At 40.3% G+C, this 15,026-nt stretch overlaps 1 protein-coding gene across 7 annotated transcripts in view; it reads left to right on the top strand.

Moving 5' to 3' along the window:
• Positions 1 to 15,026, top strand: part of DYM (dymeclin) — a 400,521-nt gene that overhangs the window by 72,150 nt on the left and 313,345 nt on the right. For all 7 annotated transcript variants that reach the window (XM_005224266.5, XM_059880986.1, XM_024984401.2 and 4 more), the window contains one exon: positions 1,630 to 1,702. In XM_005224266.5, the coding sequence (XP_005224323.1) occupies positions 1,630 to 1,702 (73 nt within the window). The remainder of the gene's footprint in view (positions 1 to 1,629; positions 1,703 to 15,026) is intronic.

Below are 15,026 nucleotides of genomic sequence, written 5' to 3'. Positions count from 1 at the left end.
TTCAAACTGAATACCAGGTGATATTGTGGTCTAGAAAAAAGAATTGCTAAACTTCTCTTTGAGATGCCAAGTGCTTTGATGTTTTAGAAGCAACTGCTAAATTTGGACTTGAACACCTGTATTCAGTTCAGTGAACACGTATTGAGTGTACATTATGTGCCAAACTCTTTGTCTGTCTTTTTCCCATAAGAGGGTCAACTCCAGTGCATGTATGTGTGCTTGCAAAGTTGCCTCAGTTGTGTCCGACTCTTTGCGACCCTTCGGACTGTAGCCCACCAGCCAAGTTTCTTTGTCCATGGGATTCTCCAGGAATACTGGAGTGGGTTGCCATGCGCTCCTCCAGGGGATCTTCCTGACCCAGGGATTGAACCCTTGTCTCTGGCATCTGCCTGCACTGACAGGCAGGTTCTTTACCACTAGTGCCACCTGGGAAGCCCCAAAGTCCAATAGGGGCCTGCAGGGGCCTGCTTTACTTGTAGCCAAAAGCTCTGGGATAATGCAGCCAGCACTTACAATAACAGACAGATGCACAAGGCATAGATGCTGTGCAGATGATTGTTTTTATTTAGGGTGAGCAAGAGAGTTGGGTGTGTGCCAGTGTTGAAGGGTATTCTGAGGAAGTGGATACTGGGAATGAAATGAAAAAGTAGTGGGTTAGAAAGAAGTCATAGAAACTGAGGGAAGAAAGAATTTCATAGATATAGGTGTCAGTACTGGAAAATCTCATGGATGGAGGAGCCTGATAGGCTACAGTCCATGGGGTCGCTAAGAGTCGGACACGACTAAGCGACTTCACTTTCACTTTTCACTTTCATGCATTGGAGAAGGAAATGGCAACCCACTCCAGTGTTCTTGCCTGGAGAATCCCAGGGACGGGGGAGCCTGGTGGGCTGCCGTCTATGGGGTCACACAGAGTCGGACACAACTGAAGTGACTTAGCAGCAGCAGCAGCAGCGTCCAAAGCAGGGAGCCACATGTGATCCTGATTGACTTCATAAGTTAGAAAGTCACTTAGGTTTGAGAAGTTTGGGACATAGGAGCATTTCTGTTGCAACAGTAGTTTGCAACCAACCTTTGCTGCTTACTTTGTGACTTGGGAAAGCCATTTTGACTTTGGCTCTTTGTAAAGAGGTGTTTAGACTCTCAGTGGGTTCCAATCTATAATCAGTGGGACTCCATGAGTTCAGAGAAGGCACTTCTGGGTCTGCAAGGAGATCAAGGGTAAGGTCAGATTTTCATTGGGTGAAGAAGTGCAGGTAGTCTATTTCTGATTTAAAACAGCTGGAGCAGCTTGAGTTTTTATTTTATATACTTTGACTTCAGTATAACTTTTATTTGAAAAGACATAGTACAGTATAAGAAATTTGAAAACCGCTGGTCTACAGAAGTCATAGTTGCCTTCAGACATTAAAACCAATATAATTAATAGCTGGTGTTCAAAATTCCTCTACTAGATGAAGATTATAGTAGATGTTAACTTGCTCAGCATATAGATTTTATTCAGAGGGCAACTTAGTATCTGAGTTTCTGTAATAATGATTATTCTCATTAGAAATGAAAACTGAACTTCCAAACAACTGAATTCTACTTTATACTTTGTTAAAAAATTTTTTTTATATGTCTCACCAGGTTCTGACTCAGAAGATCTTTTGGAAGAATTGCTCTGCTGTTTGATGCAGTTAATCACTGATATTCCACTCTTGTAAGTTCTGGCTAAGCCAGGATTACTTTTCTCTTCTTAGTGTATTGAAGATGCTAATTGATCATGTTGAAGAGTTTGTGGGTTGTAGTACTTTCATGTATCGCTTTTATGTATGCCTCCGTGTACATCCATGGCCTTCTTGCTGTCTTGCGTGATAATAGTTAGACTTTGGTGACCTGTCATCAACATACGAATTTTATGTTGTTGAGGGGAAAATAAACTCTTCAGCAACATGAAGCATATGATAAGCACAGAATTAATCTGTGTAAATCAGGGTTTGAGAGAAAAGCAGTTTGAATCTGATACATACATGGTAGATATAGCTCTTTGTCCATCCATTATTTATTCTTCCCTTCTTCCTTGCTTCTGGATTTTATATCTGGCCTCTTTTGGAGAGGTTGGATTTCTATTTCTAGCTTCTCTTGAAGCTGGATGTGGTCAGTGAGATGTAGGGGGAAGTCCTCCAGTGAAACTTACAGGCACAGCTCTTTATTGGGACCTGACTCACCTAAGAGACATATTTATATTTTCATCTGTGAGAGCCCACTGTCCTATTCACCAGAGTGTGGGCAAGATCTCCTTAGAGTTGTGTTGGACATCTTGGCACCATGAACTAAGAGACTTACAGCAAAGTCTGCTTTGATGGCATTGAGCTGCTGAACCAAAGTTCAACCACTACCACTACCACTACAAAGATCTACCACTACCCTGCTCCTGCCCCCACCCCTGGAGTTCTCATGTAAGAAAAATAGACCTTGTTTACACTGTTACAACTAGATTTCTGTTACTACAGCTGAATGCAGTTCCTGTATAATTCAAAATGTTTGTTACTTTTAAAACAGTTATTCTCAACCTTATTTGTCTCTCAGAGGAGCCTTTTTAGAATTTTTTTTTTCTTAATTGCCTCTCCAGAGTCCTAATGAAATTTGAATACTACAGATACACTGAATATGTTTATATGCTATGACTTTCTGGAAGGCCATACATCATTATAATATCTGTGAAGTTTTTCACCCCTGGACGAACCAATTTTCACCCACTGGAGGGTGATCTCTTACACCCAGTATTGAGAATGCATATTTTATTATTTAAAAAAATTTGTTTATTTTTGACCACACCACATGGCAGGTGGGATCTTAGTTTCCTGACCAGGGATCTAACCCATGCTGCTTGCAGTGGAAGTGCAACATCCTAGCCACTGGACAAATGGGGAATTCTTGAGAATGCACATTTTAGAGGAGTTATTTTTTGAAATGAAAAAGTAGGTTTTAAGATTTATCATCACAAAATCTCAGTCTGTTTGGAGATATTGCTGGAAATAAGCCCCTTGCCTGTGGCCCAAAAGGAAAGATGGGTATTTGTGAGAAAACGGGCCTCTGTTGTGCATGAGCGCAGCACTCAGAATTGTATTGTGACAGTTGCTCAGTTGTGTCCAACTCTTTGCGACCCCATGGACTATACAGTCCATGGAATTCTCCAGTCCATGGAATTCTCCAGGCCGGTATACTGGAGTGGGTAACCTTTCCCTTCTCCAGTGGATCTTCCCACTCAAGGGATTGAACCCAGGTCTCCCACATTGCAGGTGGATTCTTTACTAGCTGAGCCACAAGAGAAACCCTTGTATTATAGGTTTATTGTATTATAGAAAGAATTGTATTATAGGCTTAGAAATGAGAACCACCAAACCCTGTTGTGACCTGGTCTGGTCATGCGCAGCCTGGAAGGTAGGGCTGAGACAGCTGGGTTATCACTGACAGGGAAAGGGCATGGAGAAAGTGTCCCAGGTAGTGGAACTCTTTTGACAGACACAGTTCTTTACATGCCTGGTATCCTTTCTCACCTTCTTCTCCAATATTGTTGGGGTAAGTGTGTGCCCAGCTTAGTTTACAGGCTCTTTGGGAACTAAATGTGGCTCCTTGACAGTTTGGGCCAGTTACACGTAAGCAGGAGTCAGGAGCTTGCAGAGCATGTATCTTCAGCTCATCGCCCTTGGCCCTTCTCTTCCTACCTGGATGTGCAGGCAGTGCTCTGGCCTTCTTGAATCTGGGATGATGGGTGCCACACAGAAAGAACAGTGTCCCAGGAGCGTGGGGTGTTTGTAATGTTGTGGAAGGACTACACAAGCCCTTGATGGCTTATCTTTGATTTTCTTCTTATGTTAAAAGAGCAAACAGTTACTTTGGTTAAGCCACTGTGGTTAACTTTCTGTTACATATGGTCAGGTGTGGGAGGGGAACACACATATTGCTTGTTGTCAGTTGTTTAGTTGCTAAGTCGGGTCTGATTGTTTAGCGACTCCATGGACTGTAACCTGCCAGGCTCCCCTGTCCATGGGATTTCCTAGGCAAGAATACTGGAGTGGGTTGTCATTTCCTTCTCCAGGGCTCTTCCCGACCCAGGGATGGAACCCGCAACTCCTGCGTTGGCAGGCAGATTCTTTACATTTAGCCACCAGGGAAGCCCTGTGTATTGCCTGCCATTTGTTTATTATAGTACGTGTGAGGCTTCTTGTGTTTCTGATGTTAGTTTTAAAAACAGCAGCACCTCTATTACATTTGTTATTACCAAATACCAGCAATTTCATATATATCCTAAATAAGTTCCTTGTTTTTGTTACTGTTGTTGATAAAATGTTGTGGTAAAGTTAAGGGGGATGGAAATGATAAATCCCCTTAGATAGTAAATAAGCCGTGAATACAGTGTAGAGACCAGCCACTTAAACACTTGGAGAGCAAGTAGACAGTGTTGTAATATATCAAACATTTCAGTGTTTTAATGTGTTTATACTTTTTAAATGAACTGAAAATGCACAGACAACCAGATGTCTTGTATTATGTACACTCAGCTTTAACCAGCTGCTGAAACAATTTCTTATGATTTAATGTTCTTGGAACTCCATCCTACAAGAAGGTTTGTCTTGGTAACAGTTTCCATGTGAAACCAAACTCCTCTTCAAATGTTTCATCTATAACCATACGGATCAGCTTATAATTTAAGGAGGAATATTAACCTATGAAAACTGGCGATGCTTTGACACACCTGACTATCATCTGTCTTGCTATAAACGTTGAAGTTTAATGTGCTGCCTTAGTGGCTGAATAGCAAGAGGTATCTAATTTTAATGGCCTTCGTGGGTAATTCAAAACTTTTCTGGCTTAAACATTTGAGACTCTGAAATCATTCTGTTAATATTGAATGCAAGTGATTACCAAGAACTAGAGTGATTACAAGAATTTAGAAATCTGTAAATTTAATTTAACTGATTCTTCATCATTAGGAGAACAGGATCAACTATGGTAAACTCCTAGAATTTCTAAGAATTCATCTGTAATGAAAAATTTTTTTAAGTTGTAAGTGGATTCTGCTTCTCAGTTTGGATTTGTTGATAAAATATTAGTTCTATGAGGTGTTAATCTTCAGTGTCAGATTAAAATTGCACACCTGCTGGGAATCCTTCCTTATTAACCCCATACCTCTCAGCTTTTATAAATATATTTAAAAGAAAGATTAAGTCAGACATGGTCTTGTGACTTGACATTTTTCAGTGTGTATTGGGTTGATCCACTAGAATTAAAGTGTCTTTCAAAAGTAAAACTTTGTCTTTTTAACTGTTGTATCTTCTTGATCTCAAGGAATTGAATGGGAGAGGAATAAGATATGATAAAGGTATGTCTCAAGACACTAATGGAGAGTGAAATGGAACATGGTTGGCAGGCTAGAGTTGAAAGCACTACACTTAGAATTTGGGACACTGGTTGAGGTCTTCCAGTTTTACCATAGAAGCTGGATGGAGCCCCCACGACAGTACCCAGTGATGTTTAGGTGGGGCCCTAGCAGCGTAAGCAGCAATGTTGGATGGGCCCAGTACTTGATGCTTTGAGGACTGCTTAGGATGCTTTTCTTATTATGAAAGAGAGTTTATTTTGAGAGCTTGAACAGGGTTTCTTTCCTTTTCTGTTTGCTGCTGTTTCTGTCAAAGCTCGCTCTCTCAGCTGTTTACAGTGAGGCTGTTGTTGAGAGCAGGCTTTGCTCCTTTTCTCTGGGCCCCAATCTGGACGGTCCTGGGAGGTCTGCTCAAAGCGGGCCTTGCTGTGAGCTCCGGCCCCTTCCTCTGTGATCCATTTATGTGTCTTCTCCTTTATTAACCTATGAACTCAATGAGGAGGAAGGACCAGGGCTCCTTAATTCTCAGCTTGGCCCTGATGGACAGATATTTTAATTCTGTAATCTAAGAAACTTTATCTAGTTTTGTCGTAAGTTATATATTGATAAAGATGTGATATTCATAACCAATTGCCTTCACTGCCTTTTCTGGGGGACACTGTGTGTGTGTGTATGTGTGTGTATGTATGTGTGAGATGGGATTTAGTCTGCTGCTCAAGTGCAGGAGGTACCTGGTATCATCTACTGGCCTTGTCCGTGTTACTCGTTCTGCTTCAGTCACGCTGGTGTTCTTGCTAATTTGGAACTAACCAACCCACTCCTGTCTTTAAGGCCTGTGACCTTCCTTCTCCTGCCTTGAATATCTTCCCTCAGACATCTGCATGGCTCATGTCCTGTCCTCCTTCAAGCTTCCTTCCTTGTGCTCAGAGTTTGGCTTCTTGGAAACAGTTGCTCTGCCTGCCCTAAAATAGCACCCCTTCATAGTCTGTCGTTTCATCATGCTTTATTTTTTGGTCCATATGCTTATCACTAGTTTTCATATTATTATTTCATGTTATTTTATTTCTCAAATAGAATGAAAGCAATGTGAAAACAAGGGCTCTCCCTGTGCCAGCACTTTGTTTTGCTCACTTCTGTCGCCTTAGTATTGAGGTTAGCCTGGCATGTGGAGGACTCAAAAAATAATTGTTGAATGAGTAAGTCCCGGGGGCACAACCTATTCAGTGTGCTTAAATGTTTTGTTTGTTGCTCATCATGTGGTCTGTATGGAAACAGGGTACTGTGCTAAGGGATAGTCTATTGCAGGTAGAGTGGCTCAAAGCCCCTTGCAGTTGGTGAAAAAAGTGAAAGTGTTTGTCACTCAGTCCTGTCTGACTCTGGTACATTGTATTACAAACACTAAATGTCTTACAGACGTTAGCAGTGTGGAGGGACAGCCAGCAACTGAAACACTGAGAAATCACATCTCACAACATTTAAGGAAATGGTAGATTGTTGTTGTTCAGTTGCTAGTGTTGTGTCCTACTCTGTGACCCCATAGAATGCAGCACGCCTGGCCTCCCTGTCCTTCACTGTCTCCCGGAGTTTGCTCAAACCCATGTCCATTGAGTCAGTGATGCTATCCAACCATCTTGTCCTCTGTCGTCCCTTTCTCCTCTTGCCCTCAATCTTTTCCAGCATCAAGGTCTTTTCTAATGAGTCAGCTCTTTGCATTGGGTGGCCAAAGTATTGGAGCTCAGATAATTAGCTATAAATGCTGACTAGTCTGGGGCCATTTAGTTTAGGGAAAATCAGCATTATATCTCAGTAATACTCTTGCCTGGCAAATCCCATGGACGGAGGAGCCTGGTAGGCTGCTGTCCATGGGGTTGCTAGGAGTTGGACACGGCTGAGCGACTTCACTTTCACTTTTTCCTTTCATGCATTGGAGAAGGAAATGGCAACCCACTCCAGTGTTCTTGCCTGGAGAATCCCAGGGACGGGGGAGCCTGGTAGGCTGCTGTCTATGGGGTCGCACAGAGTCAGACACGACTGAAGCAACTTAGCAGCAGCAGTAGCAGCAGCGGTCCTTAGATTATCCCTTCACAGTGTAATAATTTCTTTTTCATTAGGTTAATCTGCAAAAATATATATATTATGAGTATACTTTGCTATGTCTATTTACTGTGTTAGGCCCTGGGCAAAGAAAGACATGACTTTGGAAGAGCTTAGAGATGGATGGATGCATAGAAAGCCCACTGAGAGGAACAGTTGATACATGCTGCAGTCATTTGGGGCTGTAGTGATGAGCTGTGGCCAGACCTTCAAGGAGGCAGAGTGGAACTGCATAGGGACCTTTGGGGTATATATCATGTGTTTGGGGAATACAAGTGGATTCATTTGATTAGAGCAGAGGGTTTGTGGGAGGCTAGGGCTAGAGAAGCTATGTTGTTTGATGAAGTAAAGACTTGCATGTTAGAAGGACTAAATGTTGATTATGTTTAAGGTTCTCTTTATTAAAATGTATAAGAACATAATACATATATTTTAGAGCTAATTTCTCTGATATCCATTTTGGATGTATTTGGAGAGGAATGGAACTGTTAAGAATCTTATTTATAAAATTAACATTGCTGGATTTATGAAGTGTAATGATATAAAATACATATTTATTTGACTCACAGGTGTTGGTATTGGCTTAGATGTCATACTTTATAAAATTTGAATGTTGAAAACTTTTGGTGCTAATGATAAATAGGTGGTTCAAGAACCTGAAGAGCTGTTCCTTTATGAAGTCTGCAAGTCTTTGAGAGTGAAAGAACTAGAGACCTTGTGTTGGCAATGAAGGGCCTAACTGTTGGGAAAATGTCTTTCTGTAGCTCTGCATGTTGATACCCAAACTCGTGTCAAATCCAGCCTCAACAGAGTGGGTGGCTAAAAGAAGTCAGCGTTTAAATTTTAGGTGCTGTAAATATCTAGTATAAATTTCTGGCTGGATTAGGTATTCAGGACATTATAAGCACTGAATTAAAGGTGATAGCATTTTCAAATACCAAGACATAATTAAGTTCACAGTAGTTTACTAGTTTGAAACTTGATTTCTGGTGCTTCCAGAGGCGGGGTAATCCTAGTTAAAAAAATTTAATGTATAAGTCTTTACTGGGCTTACTGAAGAAATCTGACTGAGATATATCCAGTACCACAAATGTTAGTCTTACATTTGTTCATATTGTTTATAGTCACATAATTGACTATTGTCAAGACATGTAAGAGACATTTTATAGTAGGAAAAAAACCCATTAACTCTGAATCCAGAAGCCAGTGTTTGAATCTTAGCTTAATCACTCATCAGCAGTGTCACTTAAGGCCTCAGTTTTCTCATTTTAAAATTGAGGTGCATAGATCATAGACTGTCACTTGGAAAAGACATTTGAAGGCATCTAGTTTGGTTTAATATTTTAGATGTGGAGATTGAAGTGCATCAGTTTGGAGATCACCTCATGTAGCCATTGAGGGATGAGCCGGCAAGCTGATAGTGTAATACACCACCACCTTGGCTGCCTAGAGGGACCAGCAGTTGGGGGGCGCCTCTCATCCTGGGATGAGGTCTGTCAAGGGCTCTCACTGCCAAGGATCTGTTGCTTAAGATTGTGTTGAAGACCAGAGTAAAGCACTCGAAAATGCTTTTGTAAATTTTAAAATGCTTTATGATTATATAAAAATGTATATAACCACTGGGGGTCCAGTGGCTAAGAATCCACCTTGCAATCCAGGGGATGCGGGTTCAATCCCTGGTCAGGGAACTAAGATTCTACACTGCTGTGGAGTACCTAGGCCCGCATGACACAACTTCTGAAGCCTATGCGCTCTGGAGCCTGCACATCACAGCTGCTGAGCCCGAACACCATAAGTTAGAGTCTGTGTGCAATAACGAAGGCTCCAGCATGACGCAACGAAGATCCCACGTTCTGCAACTAAAACTGACATAGGCCTCCCACACCGCCAAAGTGTATTGCTTTACATATAGTGGGGCTTCTCTGGTGGCTCAGATGGTAAAGAATCCGCCTGTAATGCAGCTGCTGCTGCTGCTAAGTCACTTCAGTCGTGTCCTACTTTGTGTGACCCCATAGACGGCAGCCCGCCAGGCTCCCCCATCCCTGGGATTTTCCAGGCAAGAATACTGGAGTGGGGTGCCATCGCCTTCTCCAGTAATGCAGGAGACCTGGGTTCAATTCCAGGGTCAGGAAGATCCTCTGGCTCTGGGATAGGCAACTCACTCCAGTATTCTTGCCTGGAGAAGTCCCATGGACAGAGGAGCCTGGTGGGCTACAGTCTGTAGTGTTGCATAGAGTTGGATACAATTGAGTGACTAACACACACATTACACATAGTAAGTGTTTAAGGAAAGCATTGGCTATATTTTGTTCTGAGTTAATTTTCCTGTTTTAAACTTCTCAATAGAAACTAATAGCCCTTGGTCATTAACAAGTATAGTGGTCATAGGAAACAGGATGTGTAAGATTCAAAAGAACAAGGCTGAATCCTTTGTGTGAGAACTGAAGTAAGTTTCTGATGTGTCAGGCTGCTTCAAGGAGCTTCTCTGACTGCTTTGGAGGATTGGCTGTAGCCTGGCATTAGGTGTGAGAGACTAGCAGCAGCTGGAGCAGAGTCCTGAATCCTGACATTTTGCCTGTGTTTGCATATTTCCTTGCAAGTTATAGATTCTATAGAGGTATATAATCATTGAATTTTTAGAACAGGAATTAAGCTTACGCATGTACTCAGTCATGTCCGACTCTTTGTGGCCCCATGGACTGTAGACCACCAGGCTCCTTTGTCCATGGAATTTTCCAGGCAGGAATACTGGAGGGGGTTGCCATCATCTACTCCAGGGGATCTTTCCGACCCAAGGGTCCAACCTGCGTCTCCTGCATTAGACAAGCGGATTCTTTACCACTAGTGCCACCTAGAAAGCCCTTATCTTATACATTTTCATTTTGTGTATGATGGCACTGAAGTAGAGAGAAAGGAAGTGACTTTCCTAAAGTCAGTTTGTAGGATTCTTGTGTATAACTCAGCCCTGAAAATGTTGAATTTCTGCCTTCACAGAATTTTTACTCTTATACAAGCAAGCCTGGTGACTTCCTTGGTGGTCTAGTGGTTAAGAATCTGCTTTCCAATTCAGGAGACATGGGTTTGATCCATGTTCGGGGAACTAAGATCCCACATGGCTTGGAGGAGCTAAGCCCGTGTGCCACAGCTAGAGAAGCCCACTCACTGCAGCTGCTGAGCTTGAGTGCTCTGGAGCCTGTGCTCTGCCACAGGAGCTGCCTGTGCACCACAGCTACAGAAGCCCCCGCCTGCTGCAGGGAATGCCTGTGGGCTGCAACAGAGACCCGGTGCAGCCAAAGTAAATTAATAAAAGTAAAAAAATAAAAGCAAGACGGGTACAGGATGCTTTCGTTAATTTCTATTCCTGTTATTAGTACAAGTATCGCAAAATATGAATGAGCTGGTTTAACATTAATAACTGAATTTTAATTCTACCAATGAACAGTTGATTTTTTTTCCTTTTAAATTTTTTGTCCTACTTATGCATCAATAAGTTAATTCTTTATAGCGTTGTTTCTTTTGGGGGCATAATCCAGATTACATTACCTTTGGATATTTAAAGCTAGTCTTTGATGCTGATGTACTTGTCTTAGATTATAATGTGTATGTGCATAGGGTTTGGGAAGACAGTTGAGAAGCACAAAGGGGTTATGCTGAGAACCGATTTTGTCTTATATCTCTTTACTCTCCAGAGACCATCTTTTTCATTATTAGCTATTTTGATGGTTTATACATACACCTTAACCCTTATCTTACCTTTATATATTTATCTAAATAATATAACAGTATTTCATTTTTTTAAATTAAAGGCTTTACTTTTCAGAACAATATTAAATTCACAGCAAAACTGAGCAGGAAGTATAGAATATTCCCGTATCCCTCTTCCCACACATAGCCTCCTCTGCTGTCAACATTTCTTACCATAGTGGCACATTTATTATAGTCGATGAACCTACATTGATGTATCACTATCACCCAACTCACAGTGTGCATTGGGGTTCATTCTTGTTGCGTTGTACGTTCAGTGGGTTTTGACAGGTGTGTAATGACATGTGCCTGGTGTGCTCTTGTCCGTGGAGTCTCAGTCAGACATGACTTAGCGACTGAAGAACAACAGCTACAACATCCATCATTATAGTTTCATAAGCATACTTTCACTGCCTTAAAATTGCTCGATGTTCTGCCTGTTCATCCCTCACACCCCCTGAAATCTTGGTCACCCCACTGATCCTTTTACTGTTTCCATATTTTCACCTTCTCTAGAGTGTCTTGTGGGCTTTCCAGGTGGCTCAGTGGCCAATAATCCACCTGCCAATGCAGGAGACATTGCTTCAACCTCTGGGTTGGGAAGATCCCCTGGAGAAGAAAATGGCAACCCACTCCAGTATTCTTGGCTGGGAAATCCCATGGACAGAGGAGCCTGGCAGGCTACAGTCCGTAGGGTCACAAAAGAATTTGACATGACTTAGTGATTAAACAACTATAATAATAGAGTGGATAATAATATAGTTGGAACCTACAGTACAAGCTTTTTTAGATTGGCCTTGTTCATTTAGTAATGTGCATTTAAGTTCCCTCTGTGTTCATGGCTTAGTAGCTCATGTCTTTTTAGATCTGAATAATACTTCAGTGGATGCAGTATGTGTACATAAATTCACTTGATACATCTATGCACATATATAAGTCTTAGAATTGGAATTAAGTGTGACCATTTTAAAATTTGATAAAAATATAGTCAATTTGGTAAAAACTTGTTCCCTAAAGGGAGTATGTCATTTATAAGTTCCACCAAAAACATTTAACAGAGCCTTGCCAATATAGTATATTATAGATTTTTTTGTAAGTTAAAAGTGGAAATCAAGACAGCAGAGTAGAAGGACGTGTGCTTATCTCCTCCTGCGAAAGCACCAAAATCACAACTGGCTGTTGATTTTTCAACAGGAGAATGCTGGAACCCACCAAAAAGAGATACGCCATGTCCAGAGACAAAAATGGAAATCATATTAATGATCTTTACATGCATTCTCTCATTGCAAGTGGGGTTGAATATCTCTTCATGTATTTAAAAGCCATTTCTAAGTTTTGATGAAAGTTCAGCAGTCATTTCTAATTTTTGAGAGCTCTTTTTCTCTAATTGTTCCTTGTTTGTGATGGAACTTTTAAGCAGGCGTAATTGCACTTTGGATACCCATCTTACAATTTCAGTATATTTGCTTTATTATTGTGTATCCACCTTATCAGTGCATCTTAATTTTTGATTTTTTAGAATTTTCTAAAAACTCTTCTTGGTTGAGCTTTATTTCAAGAAGATAATATGGCTGTTTCATCCATTTGATGCATCATTACATATATAGCATTAGTTCTTTGAGAAACCGTAAACACTTGGAATGTGTTTAATATATTTGATCCACTCCATTAATATCTTACATATGATGAAGTTGACAGATAAGGTGACTGATAAAGGTAATTGAGTGACATATCTAATACTAGAATCAGATTTCTTGACTCCTAATGTCCAGGTACTTTCTGCTCCATTGTTAGTACTTTTATAATTGAGGAGTATTACCATGTTTTTGAATTTTTTTTAACTTCAAAACTTCTCTATTATTGACAGTATCTGAAATATACCACTTTTTAGTCTTTCCTCATATTTTACTTCTGAAATCTTCATGTTGGCATGACATTGATATTTCTAATGTTTGGTATTAGTTCTTTGAACTTGTCAGTTGTTTTTATTAAACTTATGTTCCATTTACAGTACTGTCAATTTCTTACCCAGTAGTAAGTCAGAGGAGGATGTTTTTTCCTGCACATTCGTTGACTTTGCCCTTAGCCAACACTAACACCCATTTCATGAAGGCTTTTGTCTTTATCCAAGTGTTCCACTCTGCCCAAGCAGAGCAGTGCAAGGTCATGGCGCCTGTCTTTTTTTTTTTTTTCCTTCACATGAAATTAATTACTTGCTCCAACAGTAGTTTGTTCTAGGACATTTCCAGCCCAGATGGTGGAAAGTTCTTGGGATAACATGGCAGCCGAAGTAACATTTTGGCTTTTTAAAGTTGACTTTGTTTTGGCGATTGTGTAATGAAAATCTTCTGAAGATTATACAAGGACATAAAACAAGAAAGATCTGTTAGCTTAAAACATTTTTCATCTTTTAAAAACCACCACACTCAGCATGGTGGAACTTTGGTTTCTTTCAAGTATTGGCCTGTCTTGGCTCTTTTCCCTGATTATTTGGCACCTAAGATAGCCCAATTAATAGATTTAAAATTTTGTTGTTTTGAGTATAATGTTGCCTTGAATTCCATTTTTGAACATTATAGAAAGTTACAGCAAGAATTGACATTAAAGATCATCTTGCCTAATGTACTTACTTACAAATAAGAAAACTGAGACCCAGGGGACTTATTTTTTGAAGTGAACAGAGTAACTTCAATAGAGAACTTAGAAGCAGAGCCTCCGTTTTCTAACTTGGGGACAGTGACTCATTCAGCATACAGCAGTATGTTTTAGGTTTTTGTTTATTCTTATTTCAGTGTCATCAGATTTTAATTAGTAAAAGATTGATTTTATCATTCATGATAATCCTCTATTGTTAGTTCTTGATTAATTTCATTTTCAAGCAGGTGATACCTTTATGTTGTTCAAATACTGATCCCATAAAAGTGCACATGAACCGTCTCCTGCCTGTCCTTGTTGCCCATCTCCAGCCCTCCTGTTTGTCTCCATAGTAACCACTGTTCGTGCTTGGTTTCTTATGTATGCTTCCTGAATTTTTTTATGCATGTATATTCAGTTATGAATTTAGATTCTTATTTCCCCCTGTATTCATGTAAAAGGTAGGAAATTATGCAATGTTTTGAATTTTCTTCTTTTTTCAGTTAGCAGTCTATCTTGGCAGTTTCTGTATACAAGCATTTAGAGAGCTTTCTCATTTTTGTGTTTTAAATTAAAAGTGTATTGAGGTATACTTTAGGTACTCCAGAATTTACCCTTTCAAAGTATCTATTTACATGGTTTTTAGTAAACTCACAAAAGTTGTAAACCTGTCACTGCTATCTAATTGCAGAACTTTATTACCCCAAAAGAACCCCTCTACTTATTAGCAGTCATTCCCCATTTCCCTTGCCCTCCTGCCTGTAGTAACCACTAATCTGCTTCTTGTCTGTATAGATTGTCCCTTTGTAGACATTTCATATAAATGGAATCATACAGTGTGTGGCTTTTTGTATCTGTCTTCATTCATAGTGTAGCATGGTTCATCCATGTTGTAGCATGCCCCAGTACTTCATTTCTTTTTATTGCTGAAAACTATTCCATTGTATGAATATATACCACATTTTGTTTATCCATTTGTCAGTTGATAAATATTCTGGTTGTTTCTACTTTTTGGCCATTATGAATAATGCTTATGTGAGTATTCATGTACAAGAGTTTGTGTGGATGTGGTTTTCAGTTCTTTTGGGTATGTGTATAGGAGTAAAGTTACCAGGTCACGTGGTAACTCTGTGTTTGACTTTTTAAGTAAATGCCAAACCTTTCTGTAGTGGCCTCATCGTTTTACATT

The sequence above is a fragment of the Bos taurus genome, chromosome 24 (assembly GCF_002263795.3).
Source record: "Bos taurus isolate L1 Dominette 01449 registration number 42190680 breed Hereford chromosome 24, ARS-UCD2.0, whole genome shotgun sequence".
Taxonomy (NCBI): domain Eukaryota; kingdom Metazoa; phylum Chordata; class Mammalia; order Artiodactyla; family Bovidae; genus Bos; species Bos taurus.
This window is presented reverse-complemented; position numbering and strand designations above follow the sequence as displayed.